Source organism: Kogia breviceps, chromosome 13, assembly GCF_026419965.1.
Source record: "Kogia breviceps isolate mKogBre1 chromosome 13, mKogBre1 haplotype 1, whole genome shotgun sequence".
NCBI classification, from domain to species: Eukaryota; Metazoa; Chordata; class Mammalia; order Artiodactyla; family Physeteridae; genus Kogia; species Kogia breviceps.
The window spans coordinates 41,411,837-41,431,641 of NC_081322.1; the positions used below are offsets into that span (position 1 = coordinate 41,411,837).

Consider the following 19,805-nt stretch of genomic DNA (forward strand, 5'->3'; position numbering starts at 1 on the left):
TATATTAAGTACAATAAATGTTTTTTTTTTAAAGTAGTGAATAGCACCATAGATTATAATTTTAAAGCTCCTTAGTTGAAATGTTGACTCCAGTCTCCCAGTTATCAAACATTTAATGAATTCTGGAAGTCTATATGAGATAAAGGTCATTGCTATTTACTGAACGTTTGCTATAGGCCAGGCAGTAGGAACCATTACACACATCACCTAACCTAGTCTTCCCAACCACCTAATAAAATTGGTTACTTTTTTTTTTAGTACTTATACCATTTTACAGAAGATGAAATGGAGGCTCAGAAAGTTAAATAAGGTGACATAATTAATAAACTTTATTTTGATTAAACAGTTCCCAGTGTTCAGTTTCGCAGTTAGGTGACAAATTTGGGTGTTCTCACTGTATTATACTACATTCCCTCAGAGTTATCTATTGCTTCATAATTCAAACACCCTGTCAAGTGACATTTGCTCACTTTGGCAGGTATATGGTCTCTGAAGACTAAGGAAGGATTAGTTGTACCTGTTTACATCCATATTTGGCTATAAGGAGGGACCACAGGTCTTCCCTTGGCCGATAACCCTACATCTGGTTACCATTTCCTCTGAAGTTCATGGAAACCACTCCTTAGTGAGGTTCGTTTTTGCCTTAACACCTGCATAATTGGAAAGGACAGTTAGACCCACTGTTGTTCCATTCTGGGGTGGAGCTTTTTGGTGTTCTTTAACCTCCTGGACAAAGTATATTGGGTATAATGATTCTCTTGGTTTGGTGTGACAGTCATGAATGCTAAACAGCCTTAACTTGATTTCCAAGAGCTGTTGATCTATGGACGACCTGTGTATGTCACTTTAATAGCTCGAAGATCCAGTAAGTTTGCTGGGACCCGTTTTCTCAAGAGAGGTGCAAGCTGTGAGGTAAGATGGGAAAACAACAACACTGCTGGCAGTTTAACTTTTTACATCAGCTTTGCTGGCAGGTGAAGCAAAGTGGAATTTTAGAAAGTGGAATTTCTTAGTTTGGGACATTATCAAGAGAATAATGAATTCTCTAGAGTATCGGAAACTTGTGAGAAATATGACTAATGTACAGATATTCTGAAAAATCAACTATCTTAGAGTTATGCAATACCTTAGGGAGTTATGAAATGTCTAATGTTTTGGAGGATGAGTCATTTCTGTAATACATGAAAAAATGTAGTACATATTTCGTGGAGAGACTAAAATAGCAAAGCACCTCCACCCAAGGAATAAATGGAGGGGATCAGTCATTGGAGATGCATCCTTGATAAGAAGACTGAGTAGAGCAAGGCATGGGAAACCCTTCACCCCCTTCCCTCTGCTTTAGCTTGGCTCAAGACAGACTCCTTCTCTACTCACCCCTAGAAAATAACAACAAATTTATCTGTCCTGCCTTCACTCATGTAATGTCCTTTGAGTGTTCCGTCTCTCTTTGCAATAGACAACTTGAATCTTAGGCAGATGTGTGATTGAGTAGACAGATTGAGCAATACATTGGGTTTTGATCCTGCCTTAAAATAGCAACATTTGTTCTTAAAATTATATCAACAATGAACGTAGTTATAACTGGTGCTTTAAGAAAAAAACAGAATTTTGCAACTCTGTTATTTACTTTTGAATATTTCAAGGGTGGTTAAACAGGTACATTATTAATGCCTCTAAAATTATTCTTTGTCATATCATCATATATTTTTATAGGTAAAGCTATCTCAAGATTTCTTTTTCTCTCCATCAGGCATCTTTTATTTGAATCTCACTCTTTCTTTTGTCCTTTTATTCCTCCTTGGTCTTCAGAATTGAATTTTTGTATTTCACTGGTCTTCCTAACCTCCTGGATAATTTCACGTGATTGGATTTTTTTGGTCCCCTTCTCTGCCATTTATATCACTCAAGCTGTTCTCTGTTACTTGTATTATTAGCTATTTAATTTGATTTTTCCCGTGTCTATTCTCTGCTATTTTTAATTGCTTCCTTTATTGCATTTTAATGATTTTCCTTTTTTTAATATGCACATTGAATGTTGATCAACATTTACCTCTTTTAAAACATTCTAAGACTAGGAATTATATTTTCATTATGTACTTGAAATTTTTTCCATTAAAAAAATTCTAAGGATATAAAATATTTTTAAATGCACCTTTCTTTCCAGGGTGATGTTGCAAATGAAGTGGAAACTGAACAAATACTCTGCGACGCTTCTGTCATGTCTTTTACTGCAGGAAGTTATTCTTCTTATGTGCAAGTTAGAGGATCAGTTCCCTTATACTGGTCTCAGGACATTTCAACTATGATGCCTAAGCCACCTATTACATGTGCGTGGAGCAGTCTTTTTCAATAGTAACTCTTCCTTACCCACATTTAGAGATAGTGAACTACTGTCACAGAAATCTCATAAATGCTTGGGTTTTAATGAAGTTTTAGTACTGAAAAGTAGATTATTAAGAAGGACTACTAATATTTTTATGCAATAACTTTTATATAAGTATTTTTAATTTTGGCCACTAGTAAATTATTTATATTATAAACTATAAATGTAATTACTTATATTCAGAAATGTAAGAATCATTCAAATTCAATAAATACATGAAGAATGATTGATAAGCTCGAGAGGAATTTGAGACATGAAACTACCAGAAGACTAGTTGAATTGCATTTCTTTAAACATTATAATGCAAGACAAAACACTGTACTTCTTTTATTCTTTCTTTACAGTTTTCATTCTGGTACTTACTCATTTTTTTTGTCCCCCCAGTGGATCAGGCAGATCCATTTGCCCATGTGGCTGCCCTTCACTTTGACCAGATGCTTCAGAGGTTTGGCTCCCCCATCATCATCTTAAATTTAGTGAAGGTATGACGTGCTATCTGTTTGGTTATGAAATTCAGTTCCACTGGACAACACAGAGGGGTTTAACAAGCCTGCTTTACCTCTCCCCAGAGGAGAGACTTTTGGATTTATCATGCTGTGATGGCTCACAGTGTCTGAACTGTCTGAGCCTCTGTCCTTTGGCCTCTAATTCCATGTGGCCTCTTCCCTGGGTATGTGGGAGAATCTGTGGTGTGTTCCCTAGGGAAGAGAGCAATGAGTGTGTCAGTCTCCTGATTTTCTGGGGTGAACTAGGTGCAGGTGAAATTCTGCTTCAGCTTCTAGGACAGCTTGGAGAAGGAAGCATGGAGATCAAACAGCCACAGCCTAGGCTTGATACAACCACTTCCGTTGACCATCCACAAGATCTGCTGGGCAAGATAATATGTGGTAATGGAATCTAAAGAGAAGATTCAGAAATTGGGTGTGGTTGTAGCTCAAGGATCAGGTGGACAGAGTGGTGGCCTGGCCTCATAATTCTGTGCTTCCTTGTCAGAGTACACTGTCTGGTCAATGTATCTTGTGTATATTAGTAGGCATTCAGGTCAAAGGCCTGGGGTAGAGGGCAGGGCGACTAGATAAGAAATAAAAGGAATCCAAATCGGAAAAGAAGAAGTAAATCTGTCACTGTTTGCAGATGACATGATACTATACAGAGAATCCTAAAGATGATACCAGAAAACTACTAGAGCTAATCAATGAACTTGGTAATGTAGCAGGTTACAAAATTAATGCACAGAAATCTCTTGCATTCTTATACACTAATGATGAAAAATCTGAAAGAGAAATTAAGGAAACACTCCCATTTACCATTGCAACAAAAAGAATAAAATACCCAAGAATAAACCTACCTAAGGAGACAAGAAACCTGTATGCAGAAAACTATAAGACACTGATGAAAGAAATTAAATATGATACAAACAGATGGAGAGATACCATGTTCTTGGATTGGAAGAATCAATGAAAATGACTATACTACCCAAAGCAATCTACAGATTCAGTGCAATCCCTATCAAACTACCAATGACATTTTTCACAGAGCTAGAACAAAAATTTTCACAATTTGTATGGAAACACAAAAGACCCCAAACAGCCAAAGCAATCTTGAGAAGGAAAAACGGAGCTGGAGGAATCAGGTGCCCAGAGTTCAGACTATACTACAAAGCTACAGTCATCAAGACAGTATGGTACTGGCACAAAAACAAATATAAATCGGTGGAACAGGATAGAAAGCCCAGAGATAAACCCATGCACATGTGGTCACCTTATCTTTGATAAAGGAAGCAAGAGTATACAATGCAGTAAAGACAGCCTCGTCAATAAGTGGTTCTGGGAAAACTGGACAGCTACATGTAAAAGAGTGAAATTAGAACACTTCCTAACACCATACACAAAAATAAACTGAAAATGGATTAAAGACCGAAATGTAAGGCCAGACACTATCAAACTCTTAGAGGAAAACATAGGCATGTACACTCTATGACGTAAATCACAGCAAGATCCTTTTTGACCCACCTCCTAGAGAAATGGAAATAAAAACAAAAATAAACAAATGGGACCTAATGAAACTTAAAAGCTTTTAAACAGCAAAGGACACCATAAACAAGATGAAAAGACAACCCTCAGAATGGGAGAAAATATTTGCAAACGAAGCAACTGACAAAGAATTAATCTCAAATTTACAAGAAACTCATATAGCTCAATATCAAAAAAACAAACAACCCAATCCAAAAATGGGCAGAAGACCTAAAGAGATATTTCTCCAGAGAAGACATACAGATTGCCAACAAACACATGGAAGAATGCTCAACATCACTAATCATTAGAGAAATGCAGATCAAAACTACAATGAGATACCGCCTCACACTAGTCAGAATGACCATCATTAAAAAAATCTACAAACAATAAATGCTGGAGAGGGTGTGGAGGAAAGGGAACCCTCTTGTGCTGTTGGTGGGAATGTAAATTGATACAGCCACTATGGAGAACAGTATGGAGGTTCCTTAAAAAACTAAAAATAGAACTACCATACGACCCAGCAATCCTACTACTGGGCATATACCCTGAGAAAACCATAATTCAAAAAGAGTCATGTATCACAATGTTCATTGCAGCTTTGTTTACAATAGCCAGGGCGTGGAAGCAACCTAAGTGTCCATCAACAGATGAATGGATAAAGAAGATGTGGCACATATATACAATGGAATATTACTCAGCCATAAAAAGAAATGAAATTGAGGTATTTGTAGTGAGGTGGATGGACCTAGAGACTGTCATACAGAGTGAAGTAAGTCAGAAAGGGAAAAACAAATACTGTATGCTAACACATATGTATTGAACCAAAAAAAAAAAAAAAGGTTCTGTAAAACCTAGGGGCAGGACAGGAATAAAGACACAGACGTAGAGAATGGACTTGAGGACACAGGGAGGGGGAAGGGTAAGCTGGGACGAAGCGAGAGAGTGGCATGGACAAACATACACTACCAAATGTAAAATAGCTAGTGGGAAGCAGCCGCATAGCACAGGGAGATCAGCTCCATGCTTTGTGTCCACTTAGAGGGGTGGGATAGGGAGGGTGGGAGGGAGACAATGCAAGAGGGAGGAGATATGGGGATATAAGTATACGTATAGCTGATCACTTTGTTATAAAGCAGAAACTAACATACCATTGTAAAGCAATTTTACTCCAATAAAGATGTTAGAAAAAGTCACAGACCAATAATAAAATAATACTGAGTTTTATATTTTAAAAACAAACAACTCAGTCTGTGAGGGAAGATGGTGAGTATGGTTTGGATGTGCTGAGGTTTGAGATGGATTGAGTCCTGTCAGAGGAGCTGGCAAGTGGGAGGCCAGCGTATGAGATAGAAGCTCAGGAGAGAGGCCTGGGCAGAGATGTGATTTTGTGGCTCATGTGTGTCCCAGTGATATTTGAAGACATGGGCATGGAGGTGATTCCCATATAGAGGGTACAGAGTGAGAAGAGGGAAGAGCCTTCAGTCTTGTCTTGAGGACCCCGCAGCTCTTAATGTCCAGTTAGAGCAGGCAGAGTTGTAAAGGAGCCTGGGAAAGAACAGACAGAAAAGTAGGAGGAAAACCAGGTGAGCGCTGTGTTACAACAACTAAGAGAAGGCATGTTTCATGATGAAGGAAGTAAGCAGTCAACAGTGGCAAAGGCTGCTGACAGGTCAAGTAAGATGAAAACAGAAAATATGCTCCTTGGTGTTACCAACACTGAGAGCACTGAAGTGGACTGTAGGAGCTGTAGGAGGACTTCCCTAGTCCTGAGGAAATGAAGTACCTAATGAGAAATGAGGAAGAGTTGGTGTTTTTATCAGTATTTTTTTTTTTTTTAAGAGAGCATAATGATGTGTTTAAAAGCCTGTGGGAAAGATCCATTTGGGATCCTTGAGAGGTATAAAACACAGGAGAGAGAAAGGACGATCGGGGCATCATGTGCTTCAGAAAGGAGGAAATCTGAAACATGGAGGGAGGAATTATTTTAATGGAGGACAGAGAATAGTAAGGGTACGTGTGTGTGTGTGTGTGTGTGTGTGTGTGTGTGTGTGTGTGTGTGTGTGTTGTGTACGCGTACATGCTCCTTCCTGATGACTTTAACTTCTCCTTAAGGTAAGAGGGAAGGTCACCTGTGCAGAGCAGAGGTTTGAGGGTGGTGGAAGTTTCACAGCCTTCATGTATGTGCGAGGGTAGATTGACCAGAGACCTCCAGGCAATGCTAAGGGCTAATTTCAGGTTGGTGATCAGGATTTCTGTCTTTTGTTTTTTTAATTAATTTATTTATTTTTGGCTGCGTTGGGTCTTCGTTGCTGCACGTGGGCTTTCTCTAGTTGCAGTGAGTGGGGGCTACTCTTCATTGTGGTGCGCGGGCTTCTCATTGCGGTGGCTTCTCTTGTTGCGGAGCACGGGCTCCAGGCGTGTGGGCTTCAGTAGTTGCAGCACACGGGCTCAGTAGTTGTGGCTCGCGGGCTCTAGAGCACAGGCTCAGCAGTTGTGGCTGGGTTTAATTGCTCTGCAGCATGTGGGGTCTTCCAGGATCAGGGCTCGAACCCGTGTCCCTTGCATTGGCAGGCAGATTCTTAAACACTGCGCCACTAGGGAAGTCCCCCAAGATTTCTTAAATTCTGCTATTGCCTGACTTTTCCTGGCAGGGCTTGTGTATGGCTGTGAGCACAGAGGAAGTAGATAATTGGGTTCGTTCAGTTTTGCCAGGCAGGCGTGATGTAGAAAGACAGATAATAGGAGTTTTGGATGTTGGCGGAAGTCTAATTGAAGCAGACCATGAAATCTGAGCTGGAGGAGGGGGAGTGATGGAGAGGGTGATGGAGAAAGCAGTGCTCTCGGTGGGCTGGGGTCCTGGTGAGGTGGGGTGTTTAAAACAAGCCATCTGAAAATAAAAGAGGTTCTGGATAAGAAATGTTGAAGGCAGAGGAGTTACCTGTGGTGATGACTTGATCTGAGATGTGAGGGTGGGAAGGATGGCTTAGCTAGAGTGGAGGAGGAGGAGCAGGCACTGGGAGGCGCCCAAGATCCAGTTGCAGGCAGAGGACCGTAGAGCTAAGTGTGAGGGTTCAGAGGAGCAGAGGGGGGGTGTGTGTGTGCCTGCGAGCGTGTGGCTCAGGGGAGGAGGGGACAGTGAGGCCGGAAGCTTTATTTCTTCCTTTGTTGCTCTTTGCTTTATGAAATTATTGCATCCTATCAGGGATTAACTTTGTAAAATAAATCATTCAGGTATTAAGTACATCATTTTTTAGACTTTTGTTCACATCAGTTCAGAAGTTTCATTTTCACGTCTCTCCCCCTATCAACTCAGAATAACATGGCAATGGGTGGATGATCCACAACCTCAGCCTGGTATCGAACAGTAGCTATAAGAGACATAATCAGAAAATTCAAAAAGGAAAACTGTAGTAATAAGAACACTCATGAACATTTTTCTAGTAAACTATAAGCAATAAGAGATTGTTAGTATAGAAATAAATTATTGCTGGAGCACTAAATTACAAGGTTATCGCTAGAACATAAACATCGACCTTAATTATTAAATTTTCTTCATATTTTACAGAGTCCTTGTAGTGTGGTTAAAAGCTATGGTTAAGTGGAAATTCAGTTTATGATGTTTGAAATACTCTATTTCTCTTAAATATGCAGGTTCAAAATGCAGTATCAGATACGTGTGGTTGTAAAGTGTTCCTGCCCAGCTTTCTCAAATGAACATTTATTTCTTAATATTTAAAGGGCAGTCAGTGGATTTTAAAATTGTCCTTGTTTATTGTTTCATTGCCATAAAAATCCTGGCAATAACTAGAAAATTGTTTAGAGATTAAGTTGCTGTTTTGTAGAGTAGAAAAAAATGTTCTCTTGTTTTTGTCATTAGTTATTTTATTCATAGGATAAAAGAAGATGTTTTATTCAGTTCACTTAGAACTCCTTATTAACTTGTCAAAGAATGTGTGTATGTGTGCGTGTGTGTGTGTGTGTAGCATGATAGCAAGAGATATTCACTGTTTATTCTGCCTCCGTATGAAGTGTCTAAAGTGGAATACTTTCCTTGATTTCTTTTCTCTTTTGCCCTGTGTCGTGCACTGTCTCCTGCCCTCCCTCCACTCCACCATGTGGAGGTTTTAGACACTGCTTGTCAGACATTTTGGAGCAATCCTTGTACTGTCAGTGCTGCTACTGGGGATCAGTAGGAAGCCAGCCAGGGATCTGATGTCATTGTACATCAGAGGACTTTAATCTGGGGTCCATGGACGGCCATTGTGCGGGTGTCTCTGAACCCTTTGAAACAATCACTTGCATCTGTGAACTTTTCATCTGGTTGTTAAAGGGGTCTGTGACCAAAGAAGGCCAGTGAAACAATCCACTGTGGGCAGACAATGCATCAAGCACATTCTTTACATAGAGATGATTGAAAGTTGATGAAATAACCTTATCTCTCCGTCTCATTAAATGTCAGATTTGATATAAGAAACTCAAAAACATTTTGTTTCTCTAGTTGGCTTAAAGTGCTTTTGAGAAAATTACAGGTATACAGTTTAATTTTCTCAGATGTAAAAATAAGCTAAATATTTGTTCGCCCCAAACTGATTTAATGCTGTTCTTAATCAATTCTTATCTAATTCCTCCATATATACAGCTGTGCAAAATAGATACCCTTTTTCTGTTTCCTCAGTGGTTATCTAATTAAATTCATGACAGTTGAAAAGTAATCACCATGGTTGAAACAGTGTAGAGCTATTTTGATGCCAGCAATAGTACCTCAGTGCTGTATCCATATTGCTGAATTAATTGTTTTTTGTTTGTTTCTATGTGAAGTCCTGATCAGGATAACAATAAAGTTAATTTTTATTAATCCTTACCATGTGTCATATGCTCTGATAAGAAACTATCATGTTTCATCTCATTTAAACCTCACATTAATCCTTTAAGGGAGATACTACTGTTACCCATTTTACACATGAAGAAATGGAGGCCCAGGAAAGTTGAGAACCTTGCCCAAGGCCATGTGGCTGGTAAGAGGAAGAGCCAGCACTCCAACCACAAAGCTGGACAATATGCACCAGCTCCTCTTGAATGGGAGGCAGTATGATATCTAAGGAGCTACAGCAGGCAAGGAGGTGGACAGTCAGGTTTAGTCCCATGAACGCCTCTCAGCTTCAGTTCATCCAGCCACAGTGTAAAAGGGGAAGACATGGCTGCCTTGGCTACCTCACAGGGATTTTATGAGAGTCAAGTTTAAAAGCCTATTAACGGGACTTCCCTGGTGGTCCAGTGGTTAAGAATCCACTTGCCAGTGCAGGAGACACAGGTTCAAGCCCTGATCCAGGAAGATCCCACATTGCCATGGAGCAACTAAGCCCGCATCACAATTACTGAGCCTGTGCTCTAGAGCCCGTGAGCCACAACTACTGAGCCTGTGTGCTGCAACTACTGAAGCCCACATGCCTAGAGCCCGTGCTCCACAACAAGGGGAACCACAGCAATGAGAAGCCCGCGCATCACAACGAAGAGTAGCCCCTGCTCGCTGCAACTAGAGAAAGCCCGTGCACAGCAATGAAGATGCAACACAGCCAAAAAAAAAAAAAAAAAAAAAAAATGCCTATGAAGCCTGTGAAAGCATTCTCCACTCTGCCAGTTTGGGGATTAGCCATCTAGGCCCAGTTGATTTCTTTCTGGTCCTTAGCTTGCTGGGGTTGGAGGTTCCTTTCTTCTGGTCCTTGGGAAGTTCTCCTCTGCCAAAGTGGAGTGTGGAGTGTGTAGGACAGGACTGTGTAGGGTGAGCTGGGCTTCTTGGGACTGTAGGAGGTTATGAGGAAGAAATCTGATCTCCTTGAGTCTTTAATGCTCATTATCTGTTGATTGTAATTCAGTGATGCATTTATTTCTTTGCATTTATATTATTTTAATTTGAGTAGGTAGGTTTCATTTTTGTATATTTAGTACTTCAGCTTTTTGTCTTAGTGGCAAAGTTATGTTAAAAGTCTGTTCCTCTGATTTAAGGTAGTTAGAACACTGAAAATGTTTAATTTTTGTTAAAGGAACGAGAGAAAAGAAAGCATGAGAGAATTTTGAGTGAAGAACTCGTAGCTGCTGTGACCTACCTCAACCAGTTTTTGCCTCCCGAGCACACGATTATTTATATTCCTTGGGATATGGCCAAGTACACCAAAAGGTGAGCAGATGCTCATACATCTGGTTATATTTTCCTCTTCTTGTGATGTAAAATAGCAGGAAGCTGATCCCTCTGGTAAAGTGAATGTTACTTTTTTCTTTTCCTTTGTGAACCGGCTTGAGGGGCTGTTTAACTGCTGGTGTATAATTTGAGGGCTTAAATTAGTTGACCAAATTCTTTTTGCCCACCATTTTTACCATTTAGAAATTCTCTTTGAAGTATCTAGTGACCTCAGAACTTCTTTATTCTGCTTCTTTTCCTTAAAGGCATTAGTTTCACTTTTTTCTATTTCATTCTTTCTCCCTGTTTAATCACTTTCTCAGACACCACTTTCAGATTATCTCACGCATGGATGAACCAGCACTAACTCTTGACTGTTTATAGTAAATCCAAACCCCTTAGTGTAATGTTAAAGCCCCATCACCTGGTTGGTTCCAGAATGTATAACTTCTTTATTCCCAGGGCTGTTCTGTTCCTGAAAAGCTAACCTTCATGTTCTGTCCCCAGTGCAGCAGCCAAGGTCCAATTCTGGAACCTTTGTTCCTGTTGTTTCCCCCTGCCCCTCCACTGGCTGCTTTCCCACCTCTCTGTCAAGATCTGATTCAAAACTCATCTCATCCAAGGAACTTGCATTCATTTACTAGGGGTCATACAGACATGAGGCTCATATTGAGGTCTCCGTTATTTTTAAATGCCACTGTATTGTTTTGCACTTGACTCATTGTACTTTTTTCTGAATCATTTTATGTAGTTAGATACATGCACGTGTGCGCACACAGAAACACACACACACACACACACACACACACACACACACACACACACACACACACACATTCTCATAGTATAAGCCTGGTTGCAGGTTGGTGCCATTAGTAGTAATTTATTTTCCAGTGTTTTCTTCCCCTGCCACTGCACTGTGCATTGTACTCTCTTCACATTTCATGAATCCATATTTAATTGACTGCACCCTTGGGGAGTGAAAGGCTTTGGGAAAAGCTCTTGCAGGGGGATGTCATATGCCAAGTTTAAGGCTTGCCAATAGTTGCTATCGAGTTACAGGCCCTTCACGTCTCCTTGCACCAAATCTTGCTAGTTATGGAGTACATATTGCATTCTAGAAATTAATTCTTACAATGTTCCTATTGAGTACAAACCAGAGATTTTAAAAATTAAATCCCCGAGTATCATTACTGTAGACTTTGCTTTAGATGTGAGAATAAATATGTATTAAGACGTGGGCTCTTCTCACTTCTCTCATTCTTCCTCCTTGCCCTCAGCAAGCTGTGTAATGTTTTGGATCGCCTGAACGTGATTGCAGAAAGTGTGGTGAAGAAAACAGGCTTCTTTGTAAACCGCCCTGATTCATACTGTAGCATTTTGCGGCCAGATGAAAAGTATGTATAGTGTTTTAAAACCTAAAAGAAATCAAGAATTTTGCTCTTACAGATAAAAAATATGAGCAGTTTGACTCCTTGGATGATGGATGACTTTATTCCTTTGGGGAGACAAGACACGCAGCCCATGTGACTGTGGAATGAACGTTCATGATGGCATGCAGTTTCCTCTGTGGGTATATACCCTGAGATGGAAGCCATGGAATCTCTTGCTTCTTAGGATAAACATTACATAAAATATTTATGTAAAGTAAAATTTTCTGTAATGAATTCTATTCTTCAGTATTAAATAGGAGCAGGAAAATTTTTCTAATAAACCAGTGTATACATTAGTATTTAAACTAACATTTTAATGAAAATGTATCATTGTATTATAGTTAGTTGCCCGCAAGTCTTTCCTCATTACTACTTTGTGAGCTCCTTCATATCGAGCAAATGTGCTTTATTTATCTTTTAAGGGACCAGTATTATATATTTCCAGTATTTTATTTTCAGTTAGTAAAGTTAACTATAATGGTAAACACAGACACACACACAGACACACACACACACACACACACACACACACACACACACACACAAAGCAAAAACAGAAAACAACCAACTACTAATGTGTATGTCTTTGCAAGTAATCCTTTAGTTATAGTTTGAATTTTGGGGCACCTGTGACCAGAGTCCCCAAGACCACTTGCAGGCTCAGTGATTCACTAGGAGAATTCAAAGGACCCGGCATATTGTTGTTCTCTTGGCTATGATTTATTACTACCAAACAAAACAAAGCAAAATTAGCCAAGGGGAAAGGCACATGAGGTGAAGTCCAGAGGAAATCAGGGGCCTGCTTCCAGAGTCCTCTCCTGGTAGAGGCACACAGAGAGCTCTAATTCCCCCAGCGACTTGTGACGGTGTGTGTGTGTGAAATGTTGCCAACCGGGGGAGATGATGAAAGATTTGGTGCCAGGGTTTTTATTGGAGGTGGTCCTATAGGCAGCCTCTGCCTGGCAGCTTCCAAAATTTCAGACTCGCAGAAGGAAAGGATGTTCAGCAAACCATGTTGTTTCTAGAGACGGCTTAGGCACATTGAGCCACTCTTGTCTGTTCTGGGAATGGTGGGAACTGAAGTTCCAGACTCCAGCCAAGGGCCAGCCTTGTAAGCAGGCCTTTCTGAGGATAGCAGTCAGGCCTGCTGTGTTAATTCTTCTCTTCACTGCACCTTGTTTTAAATAATTAAAATATTTTAAATAATTAAAATAGTAATATCATTATATAGTACTTATGTAATAAGAACATTTCCCCAGGCATTCATCAGCACGTGGAGAAAGCATGTGGGAAAGAAAATAATAAGGAAGGAAGACTGTAAAAACAACCGAAGGACTGTAACAAAGCTCCATGAAGAAAAGCTGGAGGAGGTGGGGCCTCCTAATGTTGAGGGGAGAAGGATCAGTCTTGGAAGATTTTATTATAAAGTTGCCCTGCAATTATTAGTCATGTCTGTAGAGACCAAACAGGAAATGGGCTTAAATTAAAGCACAAGAGATTTTGGTTGAACGTGGGTGACAAAATACTAAGAGTGTAGGGCTGGAGCAGGTTAAGATGCTTCCTTCCTGGTCTCCCTTTAGAGCACGGATAGCACTCCATCTCTGTGACTTGCATATTCACTTTCCTGAGAGAATGAAAGTAAACTGAATCAGCTGATTATTCAGGGGCATTCAGCCCTATTACTTTGATTCTTAATAAAGAGCTAGTGCCAACTATGAATATAGATTATGTTATTAAAATTTTTTAATTAAAGCATGTATTTTTAAACACAGGTGGAATGAACTAGGAGGATGTGTGATTTCCACTGGTCGCCTGCAGGTATAGATGACATTGTATTAATAATGAATAGAATCTGTATCCACAGTGTATGATGTTTTCTGAAAGCAGCCATGGAGAGAGATACTTCTTATTGAATGCAAAATTATTAATCATTTGAGAATGAGGGTTTTTTTAAAAAATATGTTTATTTATTCTTGGCTGCATTGGGTCTTTGTTGCTGCACGCTGATTTTTTCTAGTTGTGGTGAGCAGGGGCTATGCTTCGTTGTGGTGCACGGGCTTCTCATTGCAGTGGCTTCCCTTGTTGCGGAGCACAGGCTCTAGGTGTGTGGGCTTCAGTAGTTGTGGCTTGCAGGCTCTAAGAGCGCAGGCTCAGTAATTGTGGCACACGGGCTTAGTTGCTCCGCGGCATGTGGGATCTTCCTGGACCAGGGCTCGAAGCTGTGTCCCCTGCACTGGCAGGCAGATCCTTAACCACTGCACCACCAGGGGAGTCCTGAGAATGAGTTTTAAAAGCCTTACTGCTAGTGTTTAACTCTTGCAAAGGATGTGTAGCTGAAATAATAATCGCCCACAGATTTTTTCTGTATAGTATAAATTTTGTTATTGGAAACAGAAACATAAACAAATGTGAAAAGAATAAATTAGAAAGACCTTAGAAAATGAGCCAAATACAACAGTATATATATTAATTATGCTTTAAGAATGAAATGGCCTCACCCACTGAATATTTTAGTTTCTACATTAAAGGAGATACAGGGGAAAAAGCACATATTTTACTAATTGATACATGTGGGAAATGCTAGCTATTTTTATCTTGTTAAACTAAAGAAAATAATTCAAATATAGACTAGAGGATGCAGGGATGCTGTTGCAGCAGTAGTAAGTGAACAGCAAATATAACCTTTTATAATGAAAAAAATGTTCTTCATTATTTGTTCAGGAATAATACCCTGCCTACAGCTATCTTCTACTGCTTAAAGAAATCTAAAGTAGGATGTAGTTTTGGTGACTGAATAATGAATGACAGTTCAAGGTGTTTCTCTTTAGACTGGTGTTCTTCGAACCAACTGTGTGGACTGTTTGGATCGCACCAACACAGCACAGTTTATGGTGGGGAAATGTGCTCTGGCTTATCAGCTGTATTCCTTGGGCTTAATTGACAAACCGAATCTACAGTTTGATACAGATGCAGTTAGGTAAGCCTTGTTTTCTGCCTTTTGAATGCTGGTAATGACAGAAAGCAAACCTGATTAATAAGGACTTTTATGAACGTGTTTCTCCTTTCAGCTTCTCAAAAACTGTGTTGTTAAAAGACATTATTCAAATTAATTTGGTAATATATATTTCTATTAAAGCCTTGTGTATTGTTACCATGGTTTTTATTTTCCTATTTGTGTTAATTATCAATAAATATTATGTACTTTAGATAAATCCAAACCTAGTAGGTTTTTAAAGAAACAAATCCAGACTGCATTAGGAAAAAAAGTAATAAGCCTTCATATATTTTGAATTAAACATAAAAGACAGATAAAAGATTGATTCTTCAGTAAGGAATACTGTTTATTCACTGTCGGTTGGGTCCATGACATTGTGTGAAGTACCATTCCTTGAAAATGCAGTGATCACTGTTATAGGTCCTCTGAGATAGTCATAAGGGCTCTGTCAAAAAAAAGTGATGAGGACTTCCCTGGTGGTGCAGTGGTTGAGAGTCTGCATGCCGATGCAGGGGACACGGGTTCGTGCCCCGGTCGGGGAAGATCCCACATGCCGCGGAGCGGCTGGTCCCGTGAGCCATGGCTGCTGAGCCTGCACGTCCGGAGCCTGTGCTCTGCAACGGGAGAGGCCACAACAGTGAGAGGCCCGCATACCGCAAAAAAAACAAAAAAAAACCAGATGAGCTTACAAATGGCCAGGTCCTCCGATATCACTGCACTAAAAAGTCTTTAACAGGCACTTGAAGAAACATAAGTTTCAAACGTGTATTTCTAGGAAAGAATATGGTTTGTTTGTGACAAGAGCATGTCCTTTTTCCCAAAGGCAATTCAGAGAGAACAGAAAATTCTGTCGTGGGAGGTAAATTGATTTGGCAGGCTGCAGAAAGTTAGGGTTCTTTTAATAGAGTTAAAACCACCTTGGTCTGGCTTTGATGGGTTATGCTTTTGGTGCCCCTGCTTTTTTTTTTTTAATAGCATTTTCTTTGACTTTGTTGCTTATTAGACCATTACTATAAAATATAATATATTTTGCATGTGCATATATTTTCAAGATGTTGAAGAGTCTACTTGAAAAGAAAGGCTTAGAGGAATTCATAAAGTAAAATACTTGTTTTGAGTCCACGGCTAAGTGAATATGTGTGTAATACTTTGGGTGAAATTCTTTAGTGTTTGTGTGTTTTGCTTAGGTTATTTGAGGAACTCTATGAAGATCATGGGGATACCCTGTCCCTTCAGTATGGTGGTTCCCAACTTGTTCATCGTGTAAAAACCTACAGAAAGATAGCACCGTGGACCCAGCACTCAAAAGACATCATGCAGACCCTGTCTAGGTATTACAGCAATGCTTTTTCAGGTAATTCTGGAGTAATACGCATTTCTAAGACTTATCCTGATGTGCATTTTTCTCTTATACTTTTTTTTTAAGCTAACTGGATAAGTAAAGTCAAAATTAAATATTTTAAAAGTTTAAATAACACAGTCTGTCACTTAAGAGGTACTCAGTAAATATTTGTTCAGTAAATGAATGAATAAACTTTGTATTTTAAATAGGGCATTTTGGCCACCCTTAATTAGAGCTTTTATGTACTTGAGAATATTTGGTTCCTTGGCTTCTGCCTTGTTCTGAATTTCTGCTTGCAAGACATAGATAAATTTGTTCAAGAGTGTTGAGTAATTATTTTAAATAGAGTTCATCATTTTAACAATTGTCTAAGAATGTAAATATCACTGATTCTTTTAAATGTCAGCTAGAAATGAGTTGTAACATTAACACTAAATTTTACTCTTTTCTTATTTTATGACTTGGGAATACTAAAAGAAATAGGTGGTTAAAATGGCACTTTTCCTGCCTCCATTCTGATGGGATTTCCAAAACAATAGATATCACAGACCAAAGTGATTGTGAGACAGATCCCATGCACAGAATTTCTAAAGGAAGTGCTCAGGCCGATTCTGTGAGTCTTGGACTCTTGAACCAGATTCAAAGATAAAAATGTTTACAGAATGTAGAGAAGAGATCGGTAAAGAGAGTCTTTGGAGTGCACTGTTGCCATGCAGTGACTGTCATCCACCCCTACTCCTTCACCTCCAGCCTAGAGAGAACTAGGACTCTGGACAAGCTTAATGTAGTGTTCTGTTGTTGGAGGGACCCCATGGAGCTGTTGGCTTTGGACTGCTGTGTAGCAAAGCTGAAGCAGAGGGACGGGCTGAGGAGAGGGCTGCCATGTTGGGAATGGCCTACCCTCCCAGAGTTGGTTAGGCCAAAGGATCCTTGAGTGTTTGTAGGTGCCCAGAGGTAGGCCTCATGGGGGAGAGTGCTGGCATGGTGTTGGCCTAGGTCCTGGCCAGAGGGACCGTAGCAGCAGGAACCAGGAATGATCACTGGATTTCCAAGGAAGGAGTAGCAAGAAAATGCCTGATGTGAGAAGATACATGTGCTCACACCAAGGGAACTGCAGGAGAGTCCCCAGTGTTGGGAACCTCAGAAGAGTGCATGAAAATATCTGTAAAAGAGTCAGCTTTCAACATTTCCTATGCCCAGAGAGAGTGCAAAGGCTAAACTACTACTAACAGTTTGGTATACTACTGTTCAAGCGTATTAGTTTTCTATGCTATCTAACAAATTACTAAAAAGTTAGCAGCTTAAAACAACATGTATTCATTATCTCATGATTTCTCTGGGTCAGAATTCCAAGCACAGTTTAGCTGGGTTCTCTGCACAGGGTCTCACAAAGCTATAGTCAAGATGTCAGTCAGGCTGTGGTCTCATCTGGAGGCCCGATTCAGGAAGAATCCACTTCCCCGCTCATGTGTTTGTTGGTGGAATTCAATTCCTTGCAGTTCCACGTGGACTTGTTCCTTGTAGGACTCATAGTGACTTGCGTCTTCATAGCTGGCATGGGGAAGACGGTCTCTAGAATGAGTCTGCTAGCAAGACAGAGTCTATATAACATAATGTAATCATTGGGGTGACATGCCATCACTTTGCCATATCTCGTTGCTCAGAAGCAAATCATTGGTCCCACCCACACACAAGCAAAATCTGTATCAGTTTCCTAAGGCTGTTGTAACAAAATAATACAAACTAAATGACTTAAAACAATAGAAACTTACCTCACAGTTCAGGAGTAGAAATTGAATGTCAGGTTGTCAGCAGAGCCAAGTTCACTCTGAAACCCATAGGAGAATGCTTCTTCCTAGATTCTGATATTTTGCCAGCAGTCCTTGGTGTTCCTTGGCTTGCAACTGCAGCACTTCAATCTCTGCTTCCGTTGTCACATGGCCTTCTTCCTTTGTGTGTCTAGGTCTGTGTCACATTTCCCTCTTCCTGTAGGGACACCAGTCATATTGGGTTAGGGTCTACCCTAATTCAGTATAACATCATCTTGACTTGATTATGTCTGGAAAGACCCTATTTTCAAATAAGATTACATTAATGGGTATTGGGGTTTAGGGCTTCGATATATTTTTTTAGGGAGACACAATTCACTACACAGCACAGATTATGACACTAAGTCATGAACATCAGGAAGTGGGGAGCATGGGGGTCACTTTGGAGTCCACCACATCAAGTAAGACCATCCCTATTTACACACTATGGAGGGGTCGGAAACTGGTTGGCAGCTTGGTGGGTGTGGGAGGGACGTGCAGGACAGACCTAGAGGTCCTGGGTGGTCTGGCCCCGCCTGCCTTGCCATCCTGCCTTTCATGCCATTCTCATCCCCCATCACTGCTTTCCAGACACACGGACCTTCTTACTGTCTCCTGAGTAAGTTAGGCTTCTTCTGCCACAGGCTCTTGCTCCAGCCACTGGAACACATGACTACAGTCTTCTGAGCTTTAGAGTTCACTCTCCTTTCACTTCCTCAAGGAAGGTACTCAGTTTCTGTTCTTGTAACGTTCTCTACCTTTGTAGCACTTGGCACAGTTGCACTTAAATTGTTAACTGTGCTATTTATTAGTGATCTTGTGTCTCCTTCTAGCTGCTACCATGACACCCAAGAGCTCCGTGAGCATCTCGTTCACTATGGTGTCCCTAATGCCTTGCTCATGGCACAAGAACTATTTATGGAATGAATTAATAAATGCATGAGTTAATCCATTTCCTGTGTCCTCCCCAACTTCCCCTTTTCCCTGAATTAAAAAATTGACAGGACTAAGTATGTCAACCTAATAACAGGTAGCCTATCAGTAATGCTCTTAGGCTGCTCAGATCATGTCTTTCGAATTCACTGAGAATTACGCCCATTGAACAACTCCGGGTCAGCTCAATGTATAACATAAACCACAAAGCCACTATAGACCTTAAGAGTATTTAGATATTCCTCTGTATGCATGACTCTTGAGCTGGATTTAGGAACTTTACAATTGAAGTATATTATTCCAAACAAAAACTAAGAGTTAGGAAAGTCAGATTTAGAAATTCCAGCCAGTGGCATAACTTTAAATTCTAGATTTCTAAAGCAAAAATATTAAAGTATTCCCATCATCCTTTGTTATACCTACTGCTGTGGTTCTCAATGAAGATATTAATATTCATTGATGTATTCCAATTGGCTATAACATGTATTGCAAATAATTATTATAAAAATAACACATGGTTTCACTTGTTTTTATAAATTAGAATGGTTTTAAGATGATCTCTCTAAAGGCATCTCACTGGCTATGCTTCATTGTTTTACTAGTTTCCTAGGGCTTCTGTAACAAAGTACAGCCACAAGCTGGGTGGCTTAAAACAACAGAAATTTACTGTTTCACAGTTCTGGAGACTTGAAGTCAGAAATCCAGATGTCAGGGCTTCCCT

General features: G+C 40.0%; 1 protein-coding gene across 9 annotated transcripts in view; it reads left to right on the forward strand.

The window, feature by feature from the left end:
• Positions 1-19,805, forward strand: part of FIG4 (FIG4 phosphoinositide 5-phosphatase) — a 128,726-nt gene that overhangs the window by 48,159 nt on the left and 60,762 nt on the right. For all 9 annotated transcript variants that reach the window (XM_059083594.2, XM_067011622.1, XM_067011618.1 and 6 more), the window contains 8 exons: positions 812-912; positions 2,165-2,327; positions 2,768-2,865; positions 10,440-10,573; positions 11,854-11,970; positions 13,779-13,824; positions 14,835-14,983; positions 16,189-16,355. In XM_059083594.2, coding sequence (XP_058939577.1) covers positions 812-912; positions 2,165-2,327; positions 2,768-2,865; positions 10,440-10,573; positions 11,854-11,970; positions 13,779-13,824; positions 14,835-14,983; positions 16,189-16,355 — 975 coding nt within the window. The remainder of the gene's footprint in view (positions 1-811; positions 913-2,164; positions 2,328-2,767; positions 2,866-10,439; positions 10,574-11,853; positions 11,971-13,778; positions 13,825-14,834; positions 14,984-16,188; positions 16,356-19,805) is intronic.